Source organism: Lineus longissimus, chromosome 15, assembly GCF_910592395.1.
Source record: "Lineus longissimus chromosome 15, tnLinLong1.2, whole genome shotgun sequence".
NCBI lineage: Eukaryota > Metazoa > Nemertea > Pilidiophora > Heteronemertea > Lineidae > Lineus > Lineus longissimus.
The window spans coordinates 11,749,161-11,774,531 of NC_088322.1; the positions used below are offsets into that span (position 1 = coordinate 11,749,161).

Below are 25,371 nucleotides of genomic sequence, written 5' to 3' on the forward strand. Positions count from 1 at the left end.
CGCTATAAAATTGTTCATAGAGACTTTCTCTGTTTGAATCTGGTTTCTCTTTATCTCTTTGACGAACGCTGCCATCCCATGGACGCTAAATCGTCCGTAGGATCTGTTGAAAACTCATATATAAATCTGTTTCCTCCCAAAGCTGCCTGATCAGCTAACATTGGCTTTTCTTGTTTATCGCTTTAGGCGAGGGCTGTCCAATGCTATCATTTATTTTGACCTGGGGTCGGCCATCTGCATCGTTTTTAATGAGGTATCAAAAGACCCGCCGCTATAAATCATGTTGGACCATTTAATATCCGTGTCAAAACTTTCTCCGATCCCGGCTTTTGATCTTGTCCGCTGCTTTGACCAATCGGCTTTCGCTGATGGTCATGATGTCGGTTGACACCTGTCAATTAAAGACGGGCCCCTTGCAATTTGTTCTCTACGGAAAGAGACTGGATGACCGATGGCCACACTGACAAGGAACTACTTCACTTGCAAATAAACACCTGTTTCCGATCTGATGCTTTGCACTGTTGAGGTACTGATATTGGATTTAGATGAGGTTGTGAAATTGACTTTGCTGGGTGTCTTGTGACAGAGTTTTTGACAGGGATGCTTAGCTTAACTGGTTTTCATGCCATTATTACGCTGCAGGACCTGTTGGCCTGCAGCAGTAAAGAACTTAAACATGAAATTATATAATATTTGACAATATTTTTTATTTTTCGATTGGTAAGGTCGATCACACTCTTACAAGAGAATTTGACAATGTTCAGAAGCTTTTCATTGACACTGCGTTTGGGATCCCTCTTAACCTATAGGGGTACTCTCCCTTTACTTTTTGGCATAAAGGCCAAGGCACTTTAGTCCTTCAGACCTGAAAAATGGTGTAAATTGCAGCGTTAATAGTTAAAGGTGATCACATACTAAATAACATTTTCTTACTTTAAACGTTTCGAACTGGTGTTGCGTCGTTATCTCTTTCTCGATCAATGTCACCAAATGAATCTCGGATCTACATTGAATTGCCCTTATACGGAGACTACACATGTTGGAGCGAAGGGCCTTTAAGTAAGAACGATACTACAATGGACTGTCTAATGGAGAGACCAGCTGGAGCTATCGTCACAGCTTCTAAACTTACATTGCGGTCTTCTCAACTGCATCCCACGAACACCGGCTCCACAGCTTGTGCTTGTCTAGATCCGACGGAGTTGCGGACATGATGTCATAGCATGCGTCGGACTTGTCGTACGGCCCTTCCTCTGCGCCAAGCCTGGAAAGGTCGAATACTTATTGTTGATTTAGGAACATGTGGTGGTAGTGGTGGTAGTGGTGGGGGTTGTTGTGGTTGTTGTTGTAGTGGTGTTGGTGGTGGTGTTGATGGTGGTGTTGGGGGGGGGGGGGAGTGATGGTGTGTGGTAGTGTGTGTGGCGGACATGCATGATGTCACAGCATGGGGTAGACCTGTCGTATGTGCAATGATTCGCCTAGAAACCATGGATTGCTAGTTTCTGCCATCCGCACTGTGCCCAAGTTAAATAAAGGGGTATCAGTTCCCGGCACGGGGACGGAGGGGGCAGTAACAAATTTAAGCTCCTGATTTGGCGAAGGGGACGGAGGGGGGGGGGGGGTGCTTTCACACTTACTGATGTCCTATCTCATGTGCGATCAGCCAAGACCAAATTCCTTCTCCGGTGTTAAAGATCTGTCCGTTCACGACGAGCACTGGCCATTTCGAGCAGGCGGCGCCGATGGGGGCAAAACCATAGGCTATATGTATATATGGATGAAAATCAAAACAAAATGTATTGCTTTTGTCCAAAAGCATACTCGTATAGCAGTTGACCATTTCAATCGGAGACAAAAAAAGAAGATAAAGAATTGAAAATTAAGTTGCAAACAGGAACCATGGGTTTGGATTCTGTTAATCTGTTTTGAAGAAGTAGCGTCCGGAGTGTACACTCCGGACGCAGTGGACCGGCATCGTCTTATCACCGACGCTTTGTAGTAGGCCTATGCTAAACGATTTATGATTATAATTTATAACGCAAAGAGGGAAACGATTTGCAACGATAATTTCCGTTTCAGAGATTGCGAAAGCGGCAAAAGCGGATTTTCGTTGCATTTCGTTCAACGATTCTGAAACGAATAATTTTGAGATTGAAACCAGCAACAGATTCGGTAGGCATCGATATCGATGACATAATTTTGTCGAGAATAGATCGTGGGTCGAACGTGAACTTACGGGCATTGTATCGCTTTTGCTCGGCATCTCTGGAAATTAAGAAAGAGCAGCTACACGTGGAGCATTTAACAACTCTTCGACTCAGTTATCAAATATGCAAGATTTGACAGCCTCCTATCTGAAATGGCTTTCGACATCCAGACGACATTAAAAGTACAAACTAAGTACAAACTAATAAAGATATAGGCCGGGTCTATTTGGCAAGCCGCTCGCCGAACAGGCATCTTTTTTTGTCATGTTTGGTGAGCCGCTTGCCAAACAGCACTAAAAAGCCACCCTGTTCGGCCAGCCGGGCTTGCCAAACAGGCAAAAAATCTACCCTGTTTGGCGAGCTGGAGACTTTACTTTAATATCAATTAGTTCGGCTCTCCATTCAGGACAAGAAAAAATCGCTGTTTGGTAAGCCGGGCTTGCCAAGTAGTCACTTCCAAAGAATATATCAGGTGCCGCCCATGTTCAGACACAGCATCCTGGCACCGGTTTTCAATAACTCCGCCTCTCGATATAGGAGCTAGCTACGCCCCTGGTATATTTTAGACACTTCGAGGCACTGGGATACTTACGAGAAGATGAGCGCAGCCAAATCGTACCCAGATGAATGCGATTTGGCGTACTCAGCTAACTGGACGAACCCATCTCCATCATATCGCGCGGCGGATTGAATCCACTGAAATATGGATTGTACAAGGTAACACCACGAAGAATGACGAATGAAGATGAATAAGTTGATCGATGAATGTCGTAAGAATGGTAATGGAGACGTTGAATGAAGAATGAAGAAGACGACGTATGAAGAATGAAGAATGAAGAAGATGAATTATAAGTTGAACAATGAATGATTTGAAAAATGACTGATGAAGGATGAGGGGAAGGATACGTCGAATAAAAGATGATGAAGAAGAAGAGGTTGAACGATGAATGAAGAATGACCGATGAGTAATGAAGGATAAAGGATGAAGAATGAAGACTACGTCGAACGAAGAATGAAGATGGAGACGTCGAAGGAAGAATGGAGAACGATGAATGAAGAACGAACAATACATATGTACATGTATAAAAAATGTACACAACATTGAATTACGTTGAATGATGAATGACGAATGAAGAAGAAGAAGTCGTCGGACAAAGAATGAAGTAGAAGAATACGTCGATTGGCGAATGACGAGTATAGAAAGTAGAATTAGAATAGAAGAATAAGAAGAATTTTAATACGAAAGAAGACGAAGAAGCTGAACAAGGCTTGAAGGAGGAGGCAAGGAACAAGACTAGAGAACGAAGAAGAGACGAAGAACAGGAGGGAAAAGTATCTGTATTTCTAATCTGAAAAACTCACCGGGTCGGCAGTTCGGCTATCCACTCGTTGTATATCAGCAATGGACACGGACATGTCGTAGGGGAAGCCTGCATTCCTTGAAAGAACCCAGTCAATCTTGAAAGGAAAAAATAACTGAGCGTGTAAAATATGGGAAAGCCATGTCTTCTAAAGCAACTGGTACACAGCATAAGCATCTTACCTAATATTGTATCAACACCCATCCTTGAGTACTGCGGATCACTGTGAAGGTTCAGCCAAAGACCTTTTTCATACATGTATATATCAAGGATTTCTAGAGCGGGGGAGGTCTAAGGAAAAGGGTCGTTAAAGAACTGGACTTTTGCGGTACGGTTCCTCCTTTTTAAAATAAAACCTTGGTTGGTTTTCTCGCAGAAAATCCAAAACCATCGGAACTAAGGGCTAGGAGACCGGTCAAGGAAGAGAGGTGACCAAGGGCGGTCTAGCAAATCCGTAGCAAGACAGGCGTATGCCATAATAAAAAGCTTACCCCTTGTCGTGTTTCGGTCCGCAGGCTTTGCTGTAGTTTGGACCAAGTGAAACCAGATTGGAAGTTCTCGTAGGCCTGTATCTGCTCCGAAGTAACGAATAGTGCCAGCCTTATATTACCCCTCTCTTGCCCGAGAGCTTGCGAAGTAAGAAATAGAGTCTTAGTATTCATGTTCATGTATCATACTGGGTGTCATAAAAAAACCAAATCAAATTTGGTCTCAAAGGAAGCACATGTCAGTCAACATGCATTTGAACAAAATCGTTCCAGCGAAATTGTGCGGCTTAGAGAAAACGGCAAATTTTCATTGAGATTTACATACGTACGAGTTTTGTTGCAGACATGCAGTGTGAGTTTTGCCTTGAGACATCAAAAATGGGCTGAAAACACATTCACTGTGAGATTGAACTTACCAATATTGCTGCAAGCCAACACTGAGAGGAATATCAGTGACCACATCTTCATCTGAAAAAAAACAAACGACTTTATTCAGGCGAGAGGGGCATTAAACTCGTACAACTGCCTGTACAACCTAACTGGAAACTGCGGCTAATGGAACATGTTATCAAATTTAGCTTTACAGCCTCAAAATCGGGCAACAACTCATCACACAGAAGAAAGAAGACTATATTTTTTTACAGCTGCCGCGGCCTTCGCCTCATTCTCGGTGTGTGATCGTTTCAAGGAACACTGAAGAACCAACCAACTGGCAGCCTCTTGTTGAAGATGAAACGTCTCCCCTGGCACGGCCTTGTACTCAACATTGAAGACCACATACTCACAAGAGGCTGCTGAACTGACGCCAGGAACAAGTTGATGCCAAAAGCGGAGATAGTGGAGGTAGGTCACGGGTAAGATCGCTTGATGCAGTGAAGCGATATGGTACGGCTGGTGGTGGTAATGGTTTAAATCCACTTGTTGACCGCTGCCAGTGACAGTGGGGATGACTTGATGGATCGACGGAAGATAATATTATCAAGTCCGATTGTTTTTCGGTGCTGTCTCTCTTGCTCTGATTTTGAAAGAGGACATCCCCGGACCCTGGGACCTTATCACCAGTTTGACCATTACTGAACCGTGAGGCCTGTATCCCCATAAACTATATATGGGAACGAGGTCTGTGTCATGCAAAAATAAATATCGGCATTGGGAACGTCGACGGCATCTTTTCAAATAAGCCAGATCTGTCTTTTATGTCAAGAGACATGTTTAACAAATTCAGAGATAGGCCCCATATTCCCACGATAGTGTTTGTTTAAGATTGAAAACATTCTGTCAGTTCATATCAAACTGTCACTAGAGTACACTACAACAATTATTTGCTCTTAAAATCAACATCGTGTCAAATTTTATGTCAAATTTATTCAACATTCTATATAAAATTATAGTAGCTATATCTAGGGCCAAGATCCCCTAGGTCATTGCATGTAGCAACCCCAATTACGACCACCGTAGAGATTTTTAAATCATTAAAGCTGAACTGCATGCACAAAACCAGAGCACCCCATGCGGCAATAGTAAGAAATTCAAACGACCGAAAGGCCCTTCTGAATACGGCCTGAAACATGATAGACCTCCAATGTTTCGATGCGCTTGATTTCACAAACCAGTAAGCCACAGGACGGTGCGGAAAATTTCTGGTTCATCTCTCAAAAATAAAGCATAATCGCTTCATATAAGATATATTTGCTGGCAGCTGCGGATCACAAGAAAGCCGCCCTAGCTCAGACGGTTAGAGCGTTCGTATTCTGAGCCCGAGTTCCCGGGTTCGAATCCTTAGAGAAGATTTTGATTTTTTCCTCTTCCATAATTCTCCGAGACTGACCGCATCGTCCTGTGGCTTGCTGGTTTGTGAAATCAAGCTCATCGAAGCATTGGAGGTCTATCATGTTTCAGACCGTATTCAGAAGGACCTTTCGATCGTTTGAATTTCTTACTATTGCCGCATGGGACGCTCTGGTTTTGTGCATGCAGTTCAGCTGCCTTTTCTAGGGCTCAAGGCTTAGAATCTGCCCTTATAAAGAAAGGACGCTGAGAATATGATATGTTTTGGTTAGGAAGTAAAATGGTGGCCAGCGGTAGAATGGTTCACCATTTTAGTATTCACCATTCATAGTGACTGCCTCTCCTGCTACACGGACTATTATTGACCAGCTAGTCCATTAGACAGCAGGAAAGATGTTTACTCTTACGTAATGAGTTACATTGTAAATAATGAATGAGAAAAAAATAATACGCTTATATCGCCAATGATTGTAGTCCAAATCGACGAGATCTGCAGATATGTCGTGACACACAACATGCTTTGCAAAAAGTTGATGCTGAAATTGATAATTCAAATACAAAAAGTAAATGATCTTGATGAAAACGCAGATAATGCAGCGTGGAGGAATAATCATTTTGGCGTGTTTTATTATATGTGGAATATTGTCGGCGGAAGCAAGCGTTCTTAGAGTTCATCTAGGTAAGTCATGTTTCACAATTTGTTCCAAAATTATGTCATATAAGGGTATCGAAATATACCCCCGGTACCGAAATCCGCCTCTTTGATATTTAACGCTCATTTTGCAATAATGACGATTGGTCGGCCGAATGTCACTATCCACGTTTTCGTACATTTAACCTTTAGGTGTTTTGCCCATGATAAGAATTTAACACAATTGGTCCAGTCGGGCCCCATGGGTGATCCCATGGTCATTCTTGTTTAAAAAAAAACAGCTTCGTTTTTTAACGCTAAATCGCTTTAATGGGACTCTCCAGCGTATTGTACTAACCATGGCCTCCACCAGCCTACCGGCGCCTACAATCTCCTCTACCCACAGAAGAAAAAATGACTACATGTAGTTCCCATCTTATTCTACTAAAGCGTCGCCAACTAAGCGACCTTTAACTCTGCAACCTGCGACTAAAGTAGCCACACTGTACTATAAATTTGCAACAAAAAGACCTCTCGTCTGCGGGGGAAAACGGTATACTCTAATTTTTACATTAATTACAGGTCGGCGCGATCACCGACTCATCGTAGCCTGCCCCATGTGCCATGACCACCGTAAACGAGAGATTTTTGTTGCTTGCGATCATGATCGCTGGTCGCAGTGACGAAAAATACTCGTTCACAGATGCTCAATGGTGGTCGCTGATATCTGCGACGACCACAACAACTTCGGGGATAATGAGGAGCAGGTTATATTGAGGCAAAATAATTGCCATAACCGATCGATAAAACAGAAATCCGGAGCGGAATAAACATTTGCAGTCAACTTATTAAGACTTTTGTCGTCTATCGACTAAAGATTCTCTTTCTACATATTATATGCCAGCCCTAATGCTCTCAATGTGTGCCCTCCCTTATCAACGTGGATTGATATTGTGCATTTCATGAATGATTGATGTAAAACTAATTTGGAGACAAGGTATCGGGTCCATTATGACCTTTAAATGAATATACTCCTACCGAAAATGTGCAGCATATTCAATAAATGCATAATACATACAAAAAAGCGCAGTATATATCACTTTGGACCATTAAGATGCCGTGATCCCATGTTCTGACTCGATAAAAATCGACCTGTACGATACACTGGTCGTACTAGAGTTGCTTGCGAATATGAGACGTAGCAATGAATTGTTTACTTTAACCACGGATCTACTAGGATAAGCCTGTACTTTAACGAAAGATCGTTTGCATAATTTCCCAACTCTAAAACATAAATTGACCACCACCGTTACTGATCCCGGCGTCTTGATTTTTTCAGGGAAATGTCGTCGATTGTCGATTGTCGATTGTCGATAGTAATATCTATCATTATATAAAATGCACAAAATCTTTTCGCCCAGGTTTCGTCCTCGATGATGGTTCCACCACCAGTGTGGCGGAAATTGATGAAGCAGTCAGCACAGTCAACGGTGATGGCCACGAGAATGTGACCTTGATACATCACGTGATCACAATAAAAGATGGGCACTTCACTGAAGCAGAACGTAGGTCTTCAATCTCATTTCTAACTTTACGGTGAATTCGATGAGTTTTGTCATTTCTTTCTCTCTCATTTTTTATTCTTCGGCTTGCTTCGTTTCATAAAAAAACTTGTCATTACTGGCATTGATGGTCTCCTGGACGGATGTCCTGAATTGGGTTTTGATGCTGGCTTCGAAACGTAAAACGCCTTTAAAGGGACCCCATGCATTATACATTTATTTAAGGAGCACGCATTTGATACCGTGTTGCAAAATTTAACTATCTTATGATAGTTTTACCGCAATACAGCATTTTTATACTTCTGCAGACGGTAGCCTCGATTTCAATATACCCTAACATCGTTTTAGTGTGCGCAGCCGCATCCAATGGCGTCACCACAGTCGTTTCACTGACGCCATGCAAGAGAATCCATGTCATCAAATCAACATTCAATGCATTCCAAATTCCCGTCATCAATGTTGGGCCGGACCCCTGTCACGTGCGAGAAGGTTGTTTCTTTTCCAACATCGAGTTTGAAAAATCCAACATGGCGAATTTTGTTCGAGAAATCGTTGTCAAGGAGAACTGGACAAATGTGAATATATTGTACGACTCGACCTTTAGTAAGTATGTAAAAACTCATAGTCTTATAGATATGAAATCAAGCCGATGAAATGATTATGGTGACGGACACGAATTGCTTGAGATGGGAGTTAACTCGGCAAGGCCTTACACGAAATCGTGCACATACAGTGGTGGTTTTCTTTTTGTCATAGACCCCTGGTCTTGTCCAGTTGAAGAAGACGGTTCTGGCTTGGATTGGCCAATCGCCCGGTTCAGGCATCAACATCAAACCCAGTAGAGAAGTCCAGGTTGATCTTTGAAGTCTTTAAGTCCTGTGCATGTCGACCTGGGTCGATTGGCCAGGTTTCATATTCCCCAAACCGCTTCTATGATGGCCAATCAACCCACATAAAGGAGGGTTGGTAGTTCAAACATAGCGGTTAACAAAGGGATATCGTAACCGCCTGAAAAGGCACAATACTACATACTTTGTTGATTTCAGGTTTTGCTGTTCTCGATGAAATACAGACACTCCTACACAACAAGGTCATCTCAACAATATTAGTCAATTTGGACTTGGTGTCTGACCTTGAAACGACCTTGAAGAAGATATATAACAATTGGGAAAAGGCTTATTGGAATTATATGATTGCTGCTGATGATGAGAACACTTTGGATGTTTTGGACAAGGTACTGGTGGGAATTTTCCGTGTCGATTTATTGCCTTTGATTTGAGCGATTGCCTTTCTGCGATGAAGTAAGACAAGGCTTTCTGAGACAGGCGATATACTCCAGTTCAGTATCAGCTCCCTAAGTGGACATACATGTTTTCAAAGACCTTGTTTTTTGCTTTCACCTCCCTGACCCTTAAATGTGCAAAAAAAACGCAATTTTCGATTAAAAAAAGCCCCATCAACTCTGACCATCCTCGCATACTCGCATACCAGTACTTGTTACATGTACAGTAGTTGCATGATTTGCCGAATCAGAGAAACAAGCTCTCAGTTCTGTTCTCTTGTTTATCTATTTTCGTTTCATTCTCAGGCTTTAACCCTTTCCATGCGAGACAAAGGCAAAACCTGGGTTATCCTTAACCCCTCGGTGACCTACGACAACATAGAACCGAGGCTGAAGGTTCTAGACAACATCGGTCTCATAAGACAGGTGGCGAGGGAAGAGTCTTGGCTCTGTGAACCGCCAGAGGTAAGGAATTACTCCGAAAGCCGACTGTGCGAGAGTCTCGTGTAATGATCTGTTTAATGTAGGCTAGTGTTGAGAAAATAAGGTTGAAGTTGAAGCATAAAGGTGTCTTATCCTACGCTCCGGAAGGAATGGTTCGGTCTTGCCCTTCCCCTAACATACACTCCTACAAGTAAAGGATTTGAAGCTTAAATATGCACATCATAGAGGTTTTTCGGTTAAATGGAGAAACCTTTTTTTTAGATTCGTTGGAAAACCTCTACAGGGTGCACATTAATCTTTGCTGAAAACGTCAAAACATTTTTTCTAAGATTGTACAGTGTATGGAGGTATGTTTAGGGTGATGAACAGCCTGCCTTGGGAGTCTATCATCCCGGCATGATGGTCGTGAAGACAGATTTTGGATGAATAAATCGAGCACCACGGGGTAGAAAGGTAAGAATGTAAGAGTATTTTATTGCTTTAAAAGTTTTACACTGACATCATAAGTTTTGTTTCAATTTGATAACATTTGCGACAGCTCAGTTCCTGATAAACGCCTCGCTTTCAGACTGCACTTGAAAATCTCATCGAAGCCATTGTGGAAGGACACATCGCCGCGAATAATGCGGGGGTGTTGGTCAACCAGACGGTAGAGGATTGCAAGGGGGAGTGGCCTAGTGGACGAGACGTGATGACTTTTACTAGGGTAAGGATTATTTGCTTGATATCCTGTCCATTACTGTAAAATAGGTCAGGGGAAGTCGCACCTCTCTTCATGGCTGTATCACTCAAAAAACATGTTTATATCATTTTCATTACACTGTTCTGCCACCGAAAAGTCTTGGTAGCACCTACACTATTTACTTTAATTTTTATGGAAAATTCAATGTCAATGAAGGCTATTGCCGTACTTTAATTGTTGTTTTCGTTATTGTGAATGTCAATGGTTCCTACTCATTGGATTGATTGCCAGGAGTTTTGCTTAATATTCCTCGCCTTCTTCCTCCCCCTCCTCGCCCGCAGCGGAATCCATACCGACCTCTTCGTAATCCTTCTCAAGGGCAGCCAAATCCTCTCGGGCCTCGGAGAACTCTCCCTCTTCCATACCCTCTCCGACGTACCAGTGGACGAAGGCACGCTTGGCGTACATAAGATCGAACTTATGATCAAGACGAGCCCAGGCCTCGGCAATGGCGGTGGTGTTGCTCAACATGCAGACTGCCCGCTGGACCTTGGCCAAGTCACCACCTGGGACGACTGTTGGCGGCTGGTAGTTGATTCCGACCTTGAAGCCAGTAGGACACCAGTCGACAAACTGGATGGTCCGCTTGGTCTTGATGGTCGCGATGGCAGCGTTGACATCCTTGGGGACAACATCGCCACGGTACAACATGCAGCATGCCATGTACTTGCCGTGACGAGGGTCACATTTCACCATCTGGTTGGCTGGCTCGAAGCAGGCGTTGGTGATCTCAGCAACGGACAGCTGCTCATGGTAGGCCTTCTCGGCAGAGATGACTGGGGCATAGGTGGCCAGAGGGAAATGGATACGTGGGTAGGGCACCAAGTTGGTCTGGAACTCAGTGATGTCGACATTGAGGGCACCATCGAATCGCAGAGAAGCGGTGATGGAGCTGACGATCTGACCAATGAGCCTGTTCAAGTTGGTGTAGGTTGGTCGCTCGATGTCCAAGTTACGGCGGCAGATGTCATAGATGGCCTCGTTGTCGACCATGAAAGCACAGTCGGAGTGCTCAAGAGTGGTATGGGTGGTCAAGATGGAGTTGTATGGCTCAACAACAGCGGTTGAGATCTGGGGAGCTGGGTAGATGGCGAACTCCAGCTTGGACTTCTTGCCGTAGTCGACTGAGAGACGCTCCATGAGGAGGGAGGTGAAACCAGATCCGGTACCACCACCGAAGGAGTGGAAGATGAGGAATCCCTGGAGACCGGTGCACTGATCGGCCAATTTGCGAATTCTGTCCAGGACGAGGTCAACGAGCTCTTTTCCGACGGTGTAGTGACCACGGGCGTAGTTGTTGGCGGCATCCTCCTTACCGGTAATGAGCTGCTCGGGGTGGAAGAGCTGGCGATAGGTTCCAGTTCGGACCTCATCTGGAAGTCGACAAGAAACCAATGTAAAAGAAAATCAACGAAGAGATTAAGGTGTGAATGACACGTTACAAATCCTTAGTTGGGAAAAGCCTTTGTCAGTAAATCATACGCTTGTGGGTTACTTGTAGCTGTTATCATGTTAGCTGGAATCTAGACCGGACTACATTACATCCATCACGAATCCAATGATATTTATTACGATGAGAGAGCCCAAATAAGGAGCGTGTATTCACGATGCATCAGCACCTGTTTCCATGCATTACTAAAACAATGTTTAACGTATATTATGGGGATAGTCTTTTGGTGACAATTCATCTTCTATACAATTATACTTTCCAAGATGTATTGCTTTTTGGTGTTCTACAAATTAAGAAACTTACCGACTACAGTTGGCTCAAGATCCACGAAGACACAACGGGGGACGTGTTTGCCTGCGCCAGTCTCGCTGAAGAAGGTGTTGAAGGAATCGTCACCACCTCCAATGGTCTTGTCACTGGGCATCTGGCCATCAGGCTGGATACCGTGCTCCAAGCAGTACAACTCCCAGCAGGCATTGCCCATCTGGACTCCGGCCTGGCCGACATGGATGGAGATACATTCACGCTGAAAACGAAGTTAAAAATTAACATACATGTATTTGGACATGTTTATAAAGAGACCAAGTGGTTTTGGCGGGGAAGGTTTGGAAAAAATATGGACTGAACAAATTTTCATCGTAGCCCCATTGAAAACACTGAAAAGTGGAGTGAACTTGTGACGTCAAAATCTTGAATTAAAAATCTAGCATTTTAAAACGATTTTAAAAATTGAGCTGCGAGTGCACTTACCATGATTGAACTTTAAGTAGATTGGTTTTCGAAGACCAATGTTAACCTCACGGACCGACGACAAAGAGTTGGACCAGGCGAGTTATTGGAATATTATGGAAACGGGGCCTTAGGGTAAGGTATAAAGCCTGCTGGCAACGACGAACTATCTGTCAGTCCCGTTGATCCCATTGGCTGCTCAGATATTGCTGCAACGGGATTGGTCTGTTATCTCTCGTGTCGTCTCGGGATTCCTCGGAAAGTCTCGATGTTTCATAGTTTATTTACTTTATCATGCCTGGTTACTAACAACAATAATGTGACTAACACACATCATGTATGAGCAAGAAATTTCGAATGTCAAAGGTGCTTTTATCATATCGATATATGCATTTGTTTTGTTCGAGGGTTCGTTGTATCGGGTCCTTTTATGATCCGCCTCAAAGGGAATGAAACAGATCTATGATCAGGCCTGTCACACAGTCATCCTTTTCGCTTTAGATTTGAATTCCTTTTCACATGAAAGCCATTCATGGAAGGATCTTTTTCATTGATAGGTATAAACTGTCTATCACAGCTTAGAAATCCGTGAGACACGAATTTGACACCATTTTGTCGCAACAGTGAGATCACTTTGTAAAAGACCCCCCCGGCGCTGAACTAAAGATAAGGATCACTCTCCGTAGCAGAGTTTTGTCGGCTTTGATTTTTACAGTTGTAACCTCTCCTGTGTTGAGGAATAGCCATACTTGAATCTCCGCTCTGCATCATACTGAACTTCCTGCGGTCAATGATGCGCTACTCTGGTTTATGATCATTGGCTACTTATAATTATTATGATAATTATGATTTTAATTATAATCATTATCAATATCATTACTATTTTGAAGACAGCCTCTGAACCCGAACTTTACAAACTGGTGTACACACTGATTTCAGACTGCAATGAAGATCTCACCAAAACTGAATGTAGGCCCTAAATGTTGGCCTATCTAAAATTTACAAGATATGAACCATCTCACAACACTTGCGAAAATCAAATTCTTAATGGCGTAGGCCTAAACAGGTGTTCAAAACTGACCAATTTGAAAACGCCAGAATATAATTTCATGACTGTTTCTGATATAGGGCCTACTCAGGCTGTATATCAAAGTTATGGCCATGGGTTTCAACACTAATGTGATTCTTTTCAAATGAACTTTTATTCAGGCTTTCTGCCTTTGTCAACGCGTAGGCATTGGTATAATAACGTCCGTCTTGATTACCTACACTGTAACAGTTGCCTTTCTCCTTGACAGGAAAGCGCCAAGTGAAGATGATCTATTTTCCTTTCTGGTTTTGAATACATTGTATCAAGAACTCATATGAATTCTTGATTGTGTGCATATCAGGCCAATCTACAGAAAAATGAAAATCCTTCCTTTGAGGCCGCGGAAAACAGGCGAGTATGGGCACAGTGGCACGTCGCCTCTGCCTAGCAATGAATGTTTCAAGAGATTCAACCAAGCGTTTATGACTATGATGTCGCATGTTGCAAGAACATGCGAACAGTTTGTACCTGTGTCGTGTTGGCACACTTAGGATCTTGGGACAAAGTCGTTGGCAACAAAAACACGTGATACTATTTTATGTACATGTATATTCATTGTCCTTTCTTTCCTTTGGTGAATTCACAAATATTAGCAGATGGATGACTTTTGCTAGCAAGATGCATTTTGACTGGTAAGGAAAATAGTCAGCGTACGTCTGATGGCTTGACCTACTTTACGGTTCTAGAGAGCGTTGAAGGTCACGCGGCTCCGTAGGTTCGACAAGGGCGTGGTTAATGGCCATATACACGTGTAATAAGTATTTATTTTGGTTTTGTTGCTGGGTGCCCGGAAAAATACATGAAACATCGAATGAACATCACGTGACATCTTCCACGCCAGTGTGTCACTAGCCATCGTCTGTGTCCGTCAAAAGTTTGTCAGTGTCACCATCGGAAAGTCATGGAACATACGTTTGATTCATGAACAAACGCTGAAGGCCTACTATCGCGATAATCATATATCAGGGCTATCATGCCTACACGAACTAATACAGCGCATCGCCTGATCTGTATTCAGAGCTTGTTATGTATGGCGTGTCTTCATTTCTACGCTCCTTAAAACGCAGCGGTTAGGGAAGTATCTTGAGGAGTTCGAGAGCAAAGACTTCAAGCATGCTCCTGGGATCGGACAGCTGACCCTTTCCACAAGCAACGCAAGCTTTCAAAATTATAACACATGGTTTCGAACTTTCCACTTAATTTATTTTCAAGGCGAGGATGCGCGTTATGGGCGAAAACTGCACGAGGTACACCCAGTATGAACTCCGGGCCACCCTCATGGTTGGTACCAAGATGAGATTGGGCAGAACGGCCAAGTGGAACAGACACGACGGGCTACAGCTCGACTCCGATGCGCTGTTCCCAAACTCTAGAAATGGTTTCAATGGAATGAATTTCAGGGTCACAACTCTGCCGGTGAGTAATGTACAGTGAATGCACAATGCGCCAAACGGAGTTGATCGCATGTCTCGATGTTGATGCTTTTAATAGTTGTAATGTGAAGGATAATCAGCAGTTCAAAGCGAATATCTCCATTTGATATATCGAGATCACTAAAATGTGGATGAAATTTCACTTCACTGTTTTCAGAAGTCAACTTTATAAAAGGCTCTGTGACATAATTATGCTTATCAGAAACCCACGGTTCATCGTCTTCGGCATGTTCTTCAGGGTTGAAATACACAATGTACACTTGTTTATATTTGCAGTACTCGTACTTTCAACAAAACCAGAGCTTCCCCGACGGGTCATTTGCCATAGTAGGACTGGTACCGGATATTGTCAACATCCTCGCGAGATCTCTCAATTTCACGTGAGTGACATGTAGTCACCCCTTAAAGCCTTTTCAGGGAAACTGAAAAACCCCTTGAAGTTTTTTCAAACGCTTTAAAACCTCAGGGCTTTTTTCTCAATTTTCCCGGGGTGTTACATGTAGTAAAAAAAGGAATGTTTTATAAATTTATTTCAAACATGGTGCCATGAAAGAAGAGCACATGTTCTTTGACAAAAACATTTTTGCTCTAGAAGGTTAATATATTAGCCAGGGTTCACGAGTTCCCAGTACTCTGTCCTGCCGCTATAAAAATAGTGTTTCGTCAAGCAGTTATAGCAAATTCCATGGCTGCCTTGATGGTTCGCACACAACGTCAACTAATTCAAATACAATTTCAAGGGTCACCTGGGTGCAACCCCCTGACGGCTATTGGGGAGCCCCCGTAGGCGACGGAAGTTGGAATGGTATGATCGGTCAAGTGATGAGAGGGGTGAGTTGAAGAAATACGCAATGTCAAATTACCACAGTTGTCAGATTCTGGACGAATGAAACTGAGATTGTGATTAATAAGTCGGACGATCCCTCTACTTGCTAATAGTATCAGGCTACCTTTAACCTCTTCTCCGTGATGCGGTGATGTTGACATGCCATCGTATCGTCCGCCACGTGCCGACTCGTGCATCACAGGCAGTGGCCGATCAGCGCCACCCGTGGGGCCTAGGCCTAATAGAATTAGGCTAGCCATCGTTTAAATTTTTTTATCAACATTCCTTTTGTCTCAGGAGGTGGATTTCGCTGCTGCTGGGCACTCCATCACCGCCGCTCGGTCTGCGGTGGTAGACTTCGCGGATGCCTTCTTCTTCGGGGCGTCGATCATAATGGTGAAGACGCCCGGGTCATTGGGCAGGTTGCTGGTATATTTGGCTCCCCTGAACACATTGGTGAGTTACAGCCGCAGTCACAAGGCGCCGTGGTCGCTACTGGCTGCTGACATGAGGTTGTACATTCTTAGAAATAAAGGTTTTTGAGCTTCTGAAGAACAATTAAAGCTTTTTCGGCCAACACAAATGCATGTATGCACCCTTTAGTGGATTTTCGGTAAAATGAAAAACCTTAAAAATGTTTTTGTGATTGTGAGTCACTTTGCCGAAAAGCGCTCTTTATCATATAACGGTTACAGTCTATAGCAATGGATGTTGCCAAGGTTAAATGGGTAAACGAATCTAACCCAGAGGTATTGGAAGTCATTCCAGATTTATATCTTGGTAGCTTCGCCGACCTAAGATGTCGCCGGGTAAAGCTGGACAGAGGTGCTTGAACAATGACAGTTGGCAATAGACACGGGGTCGCTGACGAAACAATGACAATGATGCAACTTGATATTTCTTATATTTTCCTTCAGGTCTGGATATGCACCATCATTTCCATCCCGGTGTGCTCCATCTTACTGTGGCTTCTCATGAGGGCCTCTCCATTCTACAGCAATCAGGACCCATGCTTCTACCCGGAGAGTTTCAAACTACTGAAGTTTGGGCCGTGTCTGTGGTACATATTTGGATGTCTGTGGAACCAAGGTAACAACTTCTTCTCATTTACAAACCAAGCAAGTGACCGCCTCCTCGATGTACACCTGATTTGTTGTACCAGATTTCCGAACGCTGACAAAGAAGATAGAAGACGTGAGGAGGTGTACACAACAATTCAGGTTATTTGAAATTGAGGCGTACATGTATGTTGTAACAACTGACAGCAATTGGCTACAGTTTGATGTACATTTTCATATTTTACCCATCGCATTATGTGCTTCCACCACATAAATCTGCATGTTTACGCTCTCCAAGGCCAGTTATTGAGCGAATATGACGTATATGGGCAGTCAGTATTTTAGTAGCGGCAGGCAAAGGGGCGTTATCGGAGATCACTGAAAATTATGATAAAGTCACTTTTAGTCTTTTTGTCTTTTCAGGACAGAGTACCACGCCCCGTGCCATGAGCGGGCGGCTTCTCTTAACCAGTTGGTGGCTATTCGTAGTCGTCATCTTGGCTACCTACTCGGGCAACCTCATCGCGTTCCTGACCGTTACCAAGGTTACACTACCGATTTCATCCCTAAGTGAGCTGGCGGCCCAAAATGATATGACATATGGCACTATTCAGGGAACAGCTCTGTGGACTCTCCTGGAGGTGAGGTTAACATCGGTTGCTGTCTTTTCGAAATGCGTCTTTTAAAATGAGATGATACAGTATTATTTTTTTCTTAATATTAGGAGAGGTACATATAACTTCGCACTGTGTAGGATACAGAACCTCTCATATAACAATACAGGTGTAACATTTTTGAGCATTTTGACGTACCGTTTCTGAGTGTTCTCCTCATTGTTTGGGAACGCTGAAAGATAGATTGACACTTTCGCCTGTGTTTACCCCGTATGAAAAAGTCATGGTCTTTCTAGAAGAGCTATATATTGTATGGAACACTGAAGTATGGAGAACAAGCCTTGCGGCAAACCGGTCCTCAGCAATAACGAAGGGTCTTAAGGGATCGGCGACATTATCATCATTCTCCCGATATTTTATTTTCAACTCTGGGCGCCAAAAGACTTCAAAGGCTGGTGCGCCAAAGCGGATTTGGAATACCATGGACAAACAAAATCAACCGGACTCTTACTCTGCGGGCAAGGAGAAGGTGATTTCAGGTGAGGCGACAGCATAATTGTGTCCCGATGCCTATAAGAAGAGGGGTCGTCGGTATGGCCACCAATTGAAATTGCCTCACTCAAGTCATTTTCGTACTGCGAACTTGCTGTATGTTCTTGGTGATTTCTATGGCATATCCCAACGATGCCATTTCACATCCATTTTCATTCATAGTGTTGAATGTTTTATGTTTTGGGTCGTAATTACCTTCCCATTTTTGTTTGTGGTGTTTTGCAGACAACTATGCCCTGCTTGTTGAGAAGTCTTTCTTCGAAGGAGTTGCTGCTGACAACTGTTCCTTCACGTTCGTCCCCAAGGAAGAGTTCTATTTCTCTAGCTACGGGATCGCAGTCGGCAAGGGATCACCCCTAACAATGATGTTGTCAGAGGGGTAAGAAAACATTTTTGAAGTATCACTGAAAACTAAATCCGAAAACAGATTTTCAATTTCACTAACGCGACCACCCCGGTAACGCGACCATTCAACTACGGTCCCATGAGTGTTACCGGGGTTCCACTGTAATTTACTATAATTTCGTTACAGAATTCAAGCAATGTCTGAATCGGGTGTCCTTGAAAAACTCCGCAAGGACTGGACCCCTAGGCAGCGCTGTGAAGGCCTCACGTATTCAGAGTCGAAGCCTGCCACGCTCGAGGACACGCAGGGAGCATTCATCGTATTAGGGATTGGACTGGCTGTGGGGAGTGTCGCGTTACTAGTGGAGGTGTTTCTCAAATGTGTCTTGAGGGCGATTAAGAGGAAAACTTCAACAGCGACCAGTCTGGGGAGCAAGACCAGCCGCAAGAGTAATAATAATGTTAAGTTCAAAGATGGAAGGAGACGATCGAGTATATAATTCGATGCGGCAGGGTGTGTCAAAAACAAGACAAAAGTATGCTTCAAGAAACGGTTGTTTATTATAGTGCCACTAAAATGACCGGCGAGATTTGGCTGATGAGACACTTTTTACTTCCAATCTCCTATTTCTAACGACATGTTTCTGGCGAGAATGCTGTTTGTACACTTTTTTCCTGAAACGAAACATATTTGTTACTTTTACTAAATAACTCCAATACAAAACTGTCCTCATCTTATCAATGGCAAACGCACAATCGTTATTAACAATAAACTCAATTAGTTGCATCTACAATAGTCATATTGACTTATTCATTGGTTGGTTGGTGTTTCAAAACACCGAATTCACACAGGTTCCCCTCTTGTTGTGCAATTCACAGACGTTGACGTAGGGTGGTCCACAAACAAGTCGTCGATGATTTCACAAAGTGATCAGTCGCCAATTTTTCTGAAATTGAGATAACAGCGCCATCTTAGTTATACTAGCCATGTCTGCCACACACCAATTATCAGAGTGATATTCAAAGTCAATGTCACTTCTATAACTCTTTACCCGCTATTCATGCATTTCGTGCCATTATACTCTATCATATGTCATGCACAGACTCATTCAAACTGTATGAAATCTTTGAGTGGAGTTTTCTCAAAATGAAAAGGCCGGGTCTATTTGGCAAGCCGCTCGCCGAACAGGCATCTTTTTTGTCCTGTTTGGAGAGCCGCTTGCCAAATAGCACTAAAAAGCCACCCTGTTCGGCCAGCCGGGCTTGCCAATAGGTAAAAAATCTACCCTGTTCGGCGAGCTGGAGACTTTACTTTAATATCAATGAGTTCGGCTCTCCATTCAGGACAAGAAAAAGTCGCTGTTTGGTAAGCCGGGCTTGCCAAGTAGTCACTTCCAAATGAAACATTTGTTGATTGGTCACTTCATGAAATCATCTATGAAGTGTGCAATTATGGTTTTCCAACCCTAGTAGAGAAAGTTTCTGGCAGAATTACATCATTTGTAGAAATTTTAGCAAATCATAATCGATTGCACACTTATATCTGTATATCTTGGTATATATCATCCTCAATGAGCAAATACATGCTTGTGCAAATCAATGTTAGAAGGAATCCAATTCATCAACAGGTGAAAATTAGCGCTTAGCTGGCAGAGATTCTAATTTGAATGCCCTCAAACATGCCAAATCCGCCTTTACTTACACATCAGCATACATGCATTAACATGTGCCTATATAGTAGAGTTCATTTGCACTGTCCATATTTCGTCATTCCGCCCCTATCTGATATTCCACATTGATGGAAGTGGCATATACATCTGAAGTGATATGTACTATACCTCTTCAGATGACAGGTGGAGCGATGTTGATGTAAACACTTTTCACAATGTACATGTACATGTACATCAATCCCCATCGACTATGCATGGGGTCATATCATATCGTTCAAAGGTATAAACAAATACATGTATACATGCGCATGTCTTTCGGCAGATACTGAGGATATTCGATTTTCTTTGAAGCAAGCGTGAAATTTGGTTTACTCCTCCGTAAAATAGACTTATCTGCTGATTCGGCCTGGAGCAAAACAGCATATCATACATTATAAACCTGGGAATGGCCGAATGACCAGGTGTACCGCGCAGTCAGCGTTCATTTCTCCCGAATGGTTTCTGGATTTAATAGGGTGGTGAATGAATCCGTGTATAGGCCAATAGCGCTGAAAGGGTGGACGTCGTCCTGGGTGGACAAATGGTACCCAGGTTCGAGATCGACTGGACAATAAGCACCCTGGGTGCCATTACACTAGACAAATAGCACCCAGCTTCATTTTGCCTGGCTTACGGATCTTAGGGGCGACGTTTCTTGCAATCTCGTTCTATCTCGCGCCGTGGTACTTGCGGCATTAGCAGTGCTCGAGATAAACAGAAAAAACGCGTTTAGGCCTATAGGTCTTTGAAAGCACATTTCGGATATATCGCTCCTATATACCTTTTCTGAATAAATCATCCGAAATGTGCTTTCAAAGACCTTTAGGCCTAGACGCGTTTTTTCTGTTTATCTGTTCTTTTTATTTCGCGCACTGCTAATGCCACAAGTACCACGGCGCGAGATAAAACGAGATTGCCAGAAACGTCTTCGTCCCTAAGATGCGTAAGCCAGGCAAAAAGAAGCTGGGTGCTATTTATCTAGTGTAATGGCACCCAGGGTGCTTATTGTCCAGTCGTTCTCGAACCTGGGTACCAATGGTCGGCACCCAGGACGACATCCACCCTTTCAGCGTCAATAGCGCTTTGATACAGTACAGTTGTAAAGTAGTATATGAGCCTACGTTTGATTTTACATTTCACACAATGTTAAGAAAGTGATGTGTGCATCAAGAATGTCGGATTAAGGGTGATGATTCAGCTGAATTCGACATTTTCTTATTTTCTTACCGGCGGCAAAAAGCATCCTGGTACCTACGATGCCATCGACACAACCTACAATGCTTAATTCGATCACAAGCATGGGCATGGGGACGGTATATATCGAGAACGAAGTTCTTCAAGTGGGGATCTCAAAGCGACGAGTGCAATTTCGTTCCTATAAATTATCACCCACTCTGGGGAGAGACATACCATTCTGACTGAATCCAACATAAAGGTAAGTCTTCCAGACCATTTTATCCCGAAATTTACCCAAATTCACCACACATGATACGCCATGCGAGCGTGACCTTGTTTTCTTTAGAATTGTAACTTATCGTCAGGGATAGCTCCAAAGTATTGCTATAATAAGCAATAGTTATTGAGCCTGGGAACTTGTCAGTGGAATACTGGTAGGTCCCCGAAGCGATCGAAGCGATGAGTTAAAGCAGTGTCTTTCTGAAAGTAACAATATGATGTACAGTCTAGCTAGCCCATTGATATCAAGACTATTAGTCCATACCATATCTCGCAAAAAGGGACCAAACCAATGCGATTTGTAGCATATTGTTAAAAAATATTTCTAATTACATAACGTCAAAGCAATTGCGCAAGTTATTCATTTTTTAATCTGCCATTTTAAAAAACCTAAAAATATCTTTATTTCGAACTTATTTTGAAAAATTTCGTAAAAAATGGATCAGAATGGGAATCGAACACTGGACCTCAGAGGCGACAGGCGCTGATGATTCCACTACGCCATAGGGACATCACATACGCCATTCTATGAAAAATGGAGTCATATAATAATATTCAAGCTTATTCTCTCTGCCAGTTTTAGCTTTCATGTGGTATAAGTCACTATGCATACATTTCGATCACGTAGGATTTTCAGACTCACAGTTTCGTACTAATTTTGTTGATGATGAGATCACAAAAAGGTATTTCCTTTAGGATAAAACAGTATCGCCCAACATATTTTAATCATGTCACAAACTTTCGGGTGACAAGACCCCCTAAATGTCTTATAAATCTTATAACACGTGTATGAGGCCATTTGGCGGCTATAGCGGCCAATTCATGCAGGGGTAGAGTTTAGCGATCACCTGTCCGATTGTTTGTCATCGTGATCAGCACTCTCCCGGTCTTCGGTCCTAGGTCTCATTTTATGCCACCCGCTGAAAACCGAGTCAGACTTGGCAACGATATTTACCATGACGACGCTTGGAGAATGTATGATCAGGTTCGAACAATGGAATAGGCGTTCGCGTCGGCGTTGCGGGGGCTTCGCGAAAACTCCCTACTAGATAAACTTCCGGTCCTGCGCCAGAAGGATGCACAAACGCGAACAACATAGTTTTGTCGCCCCCTTCGGAAAATACCCTACTGGCTGTTGAACCCCGCCTTTAAAGCCCAAAGTCCAGCAAATCAAAAGTTATTTACAGGTTTACCTGGTGGAAAATAAAGGAAAACGGAAATTATTGCTTACACCTATTTCCTTTTACAGATAAACACCCAGTTAACTATATTAACAACCCAGGGTTACACCCCATTTCACCAAAAGAAGCCGGATGTGCCGCTTCATGCTTAATGTCTTCTTGGCGTTTGCCATCATCATGCTCGTGACTCACTTAGTCGCAGGTAAGTCAACATTCATTACGTTTTTATATCAGTACCATACGCTTGTGTCTCTCCTAGTTGCGCTGATTTGAAATGGCTCGAAATCTAACCTAGTTCCTTACGTTTTGATATCAGTATCATGCGCTTATGCGCATATAAATTTGTGTTTGTCTTAGTTGCGTTGATTTAATATTGTTTGAAATTTATATCCAGTACGTATTAACACCATTTGAAATTTTCAAATTCAATTACCAAATTTCAAATCACGAATGGTGTAGGCCTTTCATACTTAGTCGTCAATTTCAGCTGACGACAACGATGATATTAATGATGTGTTCGAAGAATTCCTTAAACGCCGCAAAGGTAAGTGTTCAAGATATGGCCAACTGGCCAACTTTTAAAGCGCCCTGCAAACGATGGAGATTTGTTTCAGCGGCCAGCGATATATACCATGCGTCAAATAGCCGGGCCTCATTCAAACCAACCAGCACTCTTATAGCATATGCTTTTAGTCGCTGCTACCTGCGACGGAGTCATGAAAACTTTGCAATTGTGGTTGGAATGCAACCACTGATTGGTTCAATTGCAATCACTCGTATGTTGTCAGATTACTGTCGCAGATCGCAGCGACTGAAAGCACTCGTTTGTGCCACACTAGAGATAAGTATTTGAAATTTGCAAATTGCAATTATAGGGAACGGAGATATCACCGATATGACCCACGGACGAGTGTACATGTTGTCACTCACCGCAGCGATAGATATTGTAGTTCTATCTACTCTCGTTCGCTCTCTGTAAGGGTTTGTGTCCGGCAGCCATTTTGGTTCAAATTTTGCTGAGTCATAGGAGGAACATTGCTAATTATTTTTCTCTTGTGCATTGTTTTTGCACGCCAATACCTCGATACACTCAAGCTAAGTGCATAAAAGGTATGCATACACATTGTGGGGTGAAATTTAGCTTTTGGAGCACGTTGCCTATTGTTTAGTCCAGAGACTTACCATCCCTTTCGTCAGCAATCATTTGGCTAAAATTGCAAATATGCACGTTCAGTACACATCAAGGAATTGCTGTGCAAAATGAAAACCAGGAGAAATAAATGAACGTAGCCAAAATGTGTGACCCCCAAAACCCCAAGATGCCATCCACCTTAACTCAACATATTTTTCAGCTACACCGGAAGAGGACGCTGTTGCACGCCGCTCATGGGCTAAAGTCGCGAGCATCTTTAAAGGCATTGGTAGCACGGCGATGAACGCTGTCAAAGTTGCTCTTCCAGTGGCGAACGCCTTACTCGCTAACATGACTAATGGGAAAAAGAGGGATATAGAGGAGAATAAATAATCAACTGATGTAATATCTATCAGTATACTTAGGTATGTGGCATTTGTGTTAGGCAGACCCGTGCAAACTTTTTACGGCAAACATGACCAAAGTTTGCTGATATATGTGCAAACAAAAATTTGTCAATGTAGACCAGGCATTATCTGCAAGTGAGCTTCTTAAAACTTATTGAGGTTGCTCACTTCATCAGGACATTATAGTATCATTCGACGTGTACGTGATTTCATTGTGTCTACCAGATGGAAAATGCTTCATTTCTCTTAAACTCATGAGTTCCCGTCTTCTGTTATTTCTTGAATATGGCAAAGCGACTTTTCTGTATTGCTCCAGGCGATTAATGTATAGATCTCTCTTCAAGGCGATATAGGTCTTTCATATTCATTTTGCATTTTTCTCTCAAATTTTTTTCTGAAAATTTGCCAGTGTGAAGCTGTCCTTGTAGCAATATACTACATTCTTCTTTTTCAGTTACGCTACAAAGTCAGACGCCACCGAATCTTTGGACTCTCAGTACCTCTTATACCAGCCACTCAAATATATTCCGTTTTTCCCGCAGGAACCTGTAGCTCTTGTTTAGAAGACATTAAAGCAAATGGTGAAATCACGTCTTGATATTTATTTGATTGGAATCAATTGTGAGATTAAGTTACACGAAGTGGGCGATATGTGTCATGTTACAACGGATAAGGTGGCATCGCCCGATTAAGTGACCTTACCGAAGAAGTAACACAAAATCAACCGATTGAGTGACCCACATCCGTTTAGGTGACACTCCATCGCCCGATTAAGTAGGAAGACATGTTCTCAAGAGAAGACGACCTTGTTCGTGGCCTTGGTTCGTGGCTATATTTCACCTCCTTGACTCTCAAATGGATCAAAAACTTCGTCTGTTAGTAGGT

At 42.9% G+C, this 25,371-nt stretch overlaps 3 protein-coding genes across 4 annotated transcripts; 1 reads left to right on the forward strand and 2 right to left on the reverse strand.

The window, feature by feature from the left end:
* Nucleotides 1-682: 682 nt before the first annotated feature.
* On the reverse strand, nt 683-5,036 carry LOC135499308 (uncharacterized). The gene is made up of 9 exons (XM_064790019.1): nt 4,842-5,036; nt 4,473-4,524; nt 4,060-4,196; nt 3,570-3,665; nt 2,800-2,903; nt 2,237-2,265; nt 1,638-1,761; nt 1,133-1,264; nt 683-865 (listed from the first exon to the last, which is right to left on the reverse strand). Exons 2-9 carry the CDS (start codon nt 4,522-4,524, stop codon nt 823-825), a joined length of 717 nt encoding a protein of 238 aa, XP_064646089.1. The 5' UTR covers nt 4,842-5,036; the 3' UTR covers nt 683-822.
* A 5,173-nt stretch (nt 5,037-10,209) lies between these two features.
* LOC135500019 (tubulin alpha-1A chain-like) lies at nt 10,210-12,863 on the reverse strand. Its single transcript, XM_064791149.1, has 3 exons — nt 12,706-12,863; nt 12,259-12,481; nt 10,210-11,878 (listed from the first exon to the last, which is right to left on the reverse strand). The coding sequence occupies exons 1-3, from the start codon at nt 12,706-12,708 to the stop codon at nt 10,746-10,748; spliced, it is 1,359 nt and encodes a 452-aa protein (XP_064647219.1). The 5' UTR covers nt 12,709-12,863; the 3' UTR covers nt 10,210-10,745.
* Nucleotides 12,864-14,328: 1,465 nt separating this feature from the next.
* On the forward strand, nt 14,329-19,267 carry LOC135499598 (glutamate receptor U1-like). 2 transcript variants are annotated; one of them, XM_064790464.1, is made up of 10 exons: nt 14,329-14,406; nt 14,987-15,190; nt 15,484-15,587; nt 15,948-16,038; nt 16,331-16,489; nt 16,951-17,122; nt 17,515-17,732; nt 18,148-18,244; nt 18,483-18,636; nt 18,790-19,267. In XM_064790464.1, exons 2-10 carry the CDS (start codon nt 14,993-14,995, stop codon nt 19,100-19,102), a joined length of 1,506 nt encoding a protein of 501 aa, XP_064646534.1. In that variant the 5' UTR covers nt 14,329-14,406; nt 14,987-14,992; the 3' UTR covers nt 19,103-19,267. The 2 variants fall into 2 exon arrangements, with proteins under 2 accessions (XP_064646534.1, XP_064646533.1); XM_064790463.1 differs by lacking the exon at nt 14,329-14,406 and having other exon boundaries at nt 14,630-15,190.
* The last annotated feature ends 6,104 nt before the right edge of the window (nt 19,268-25,371 follow it).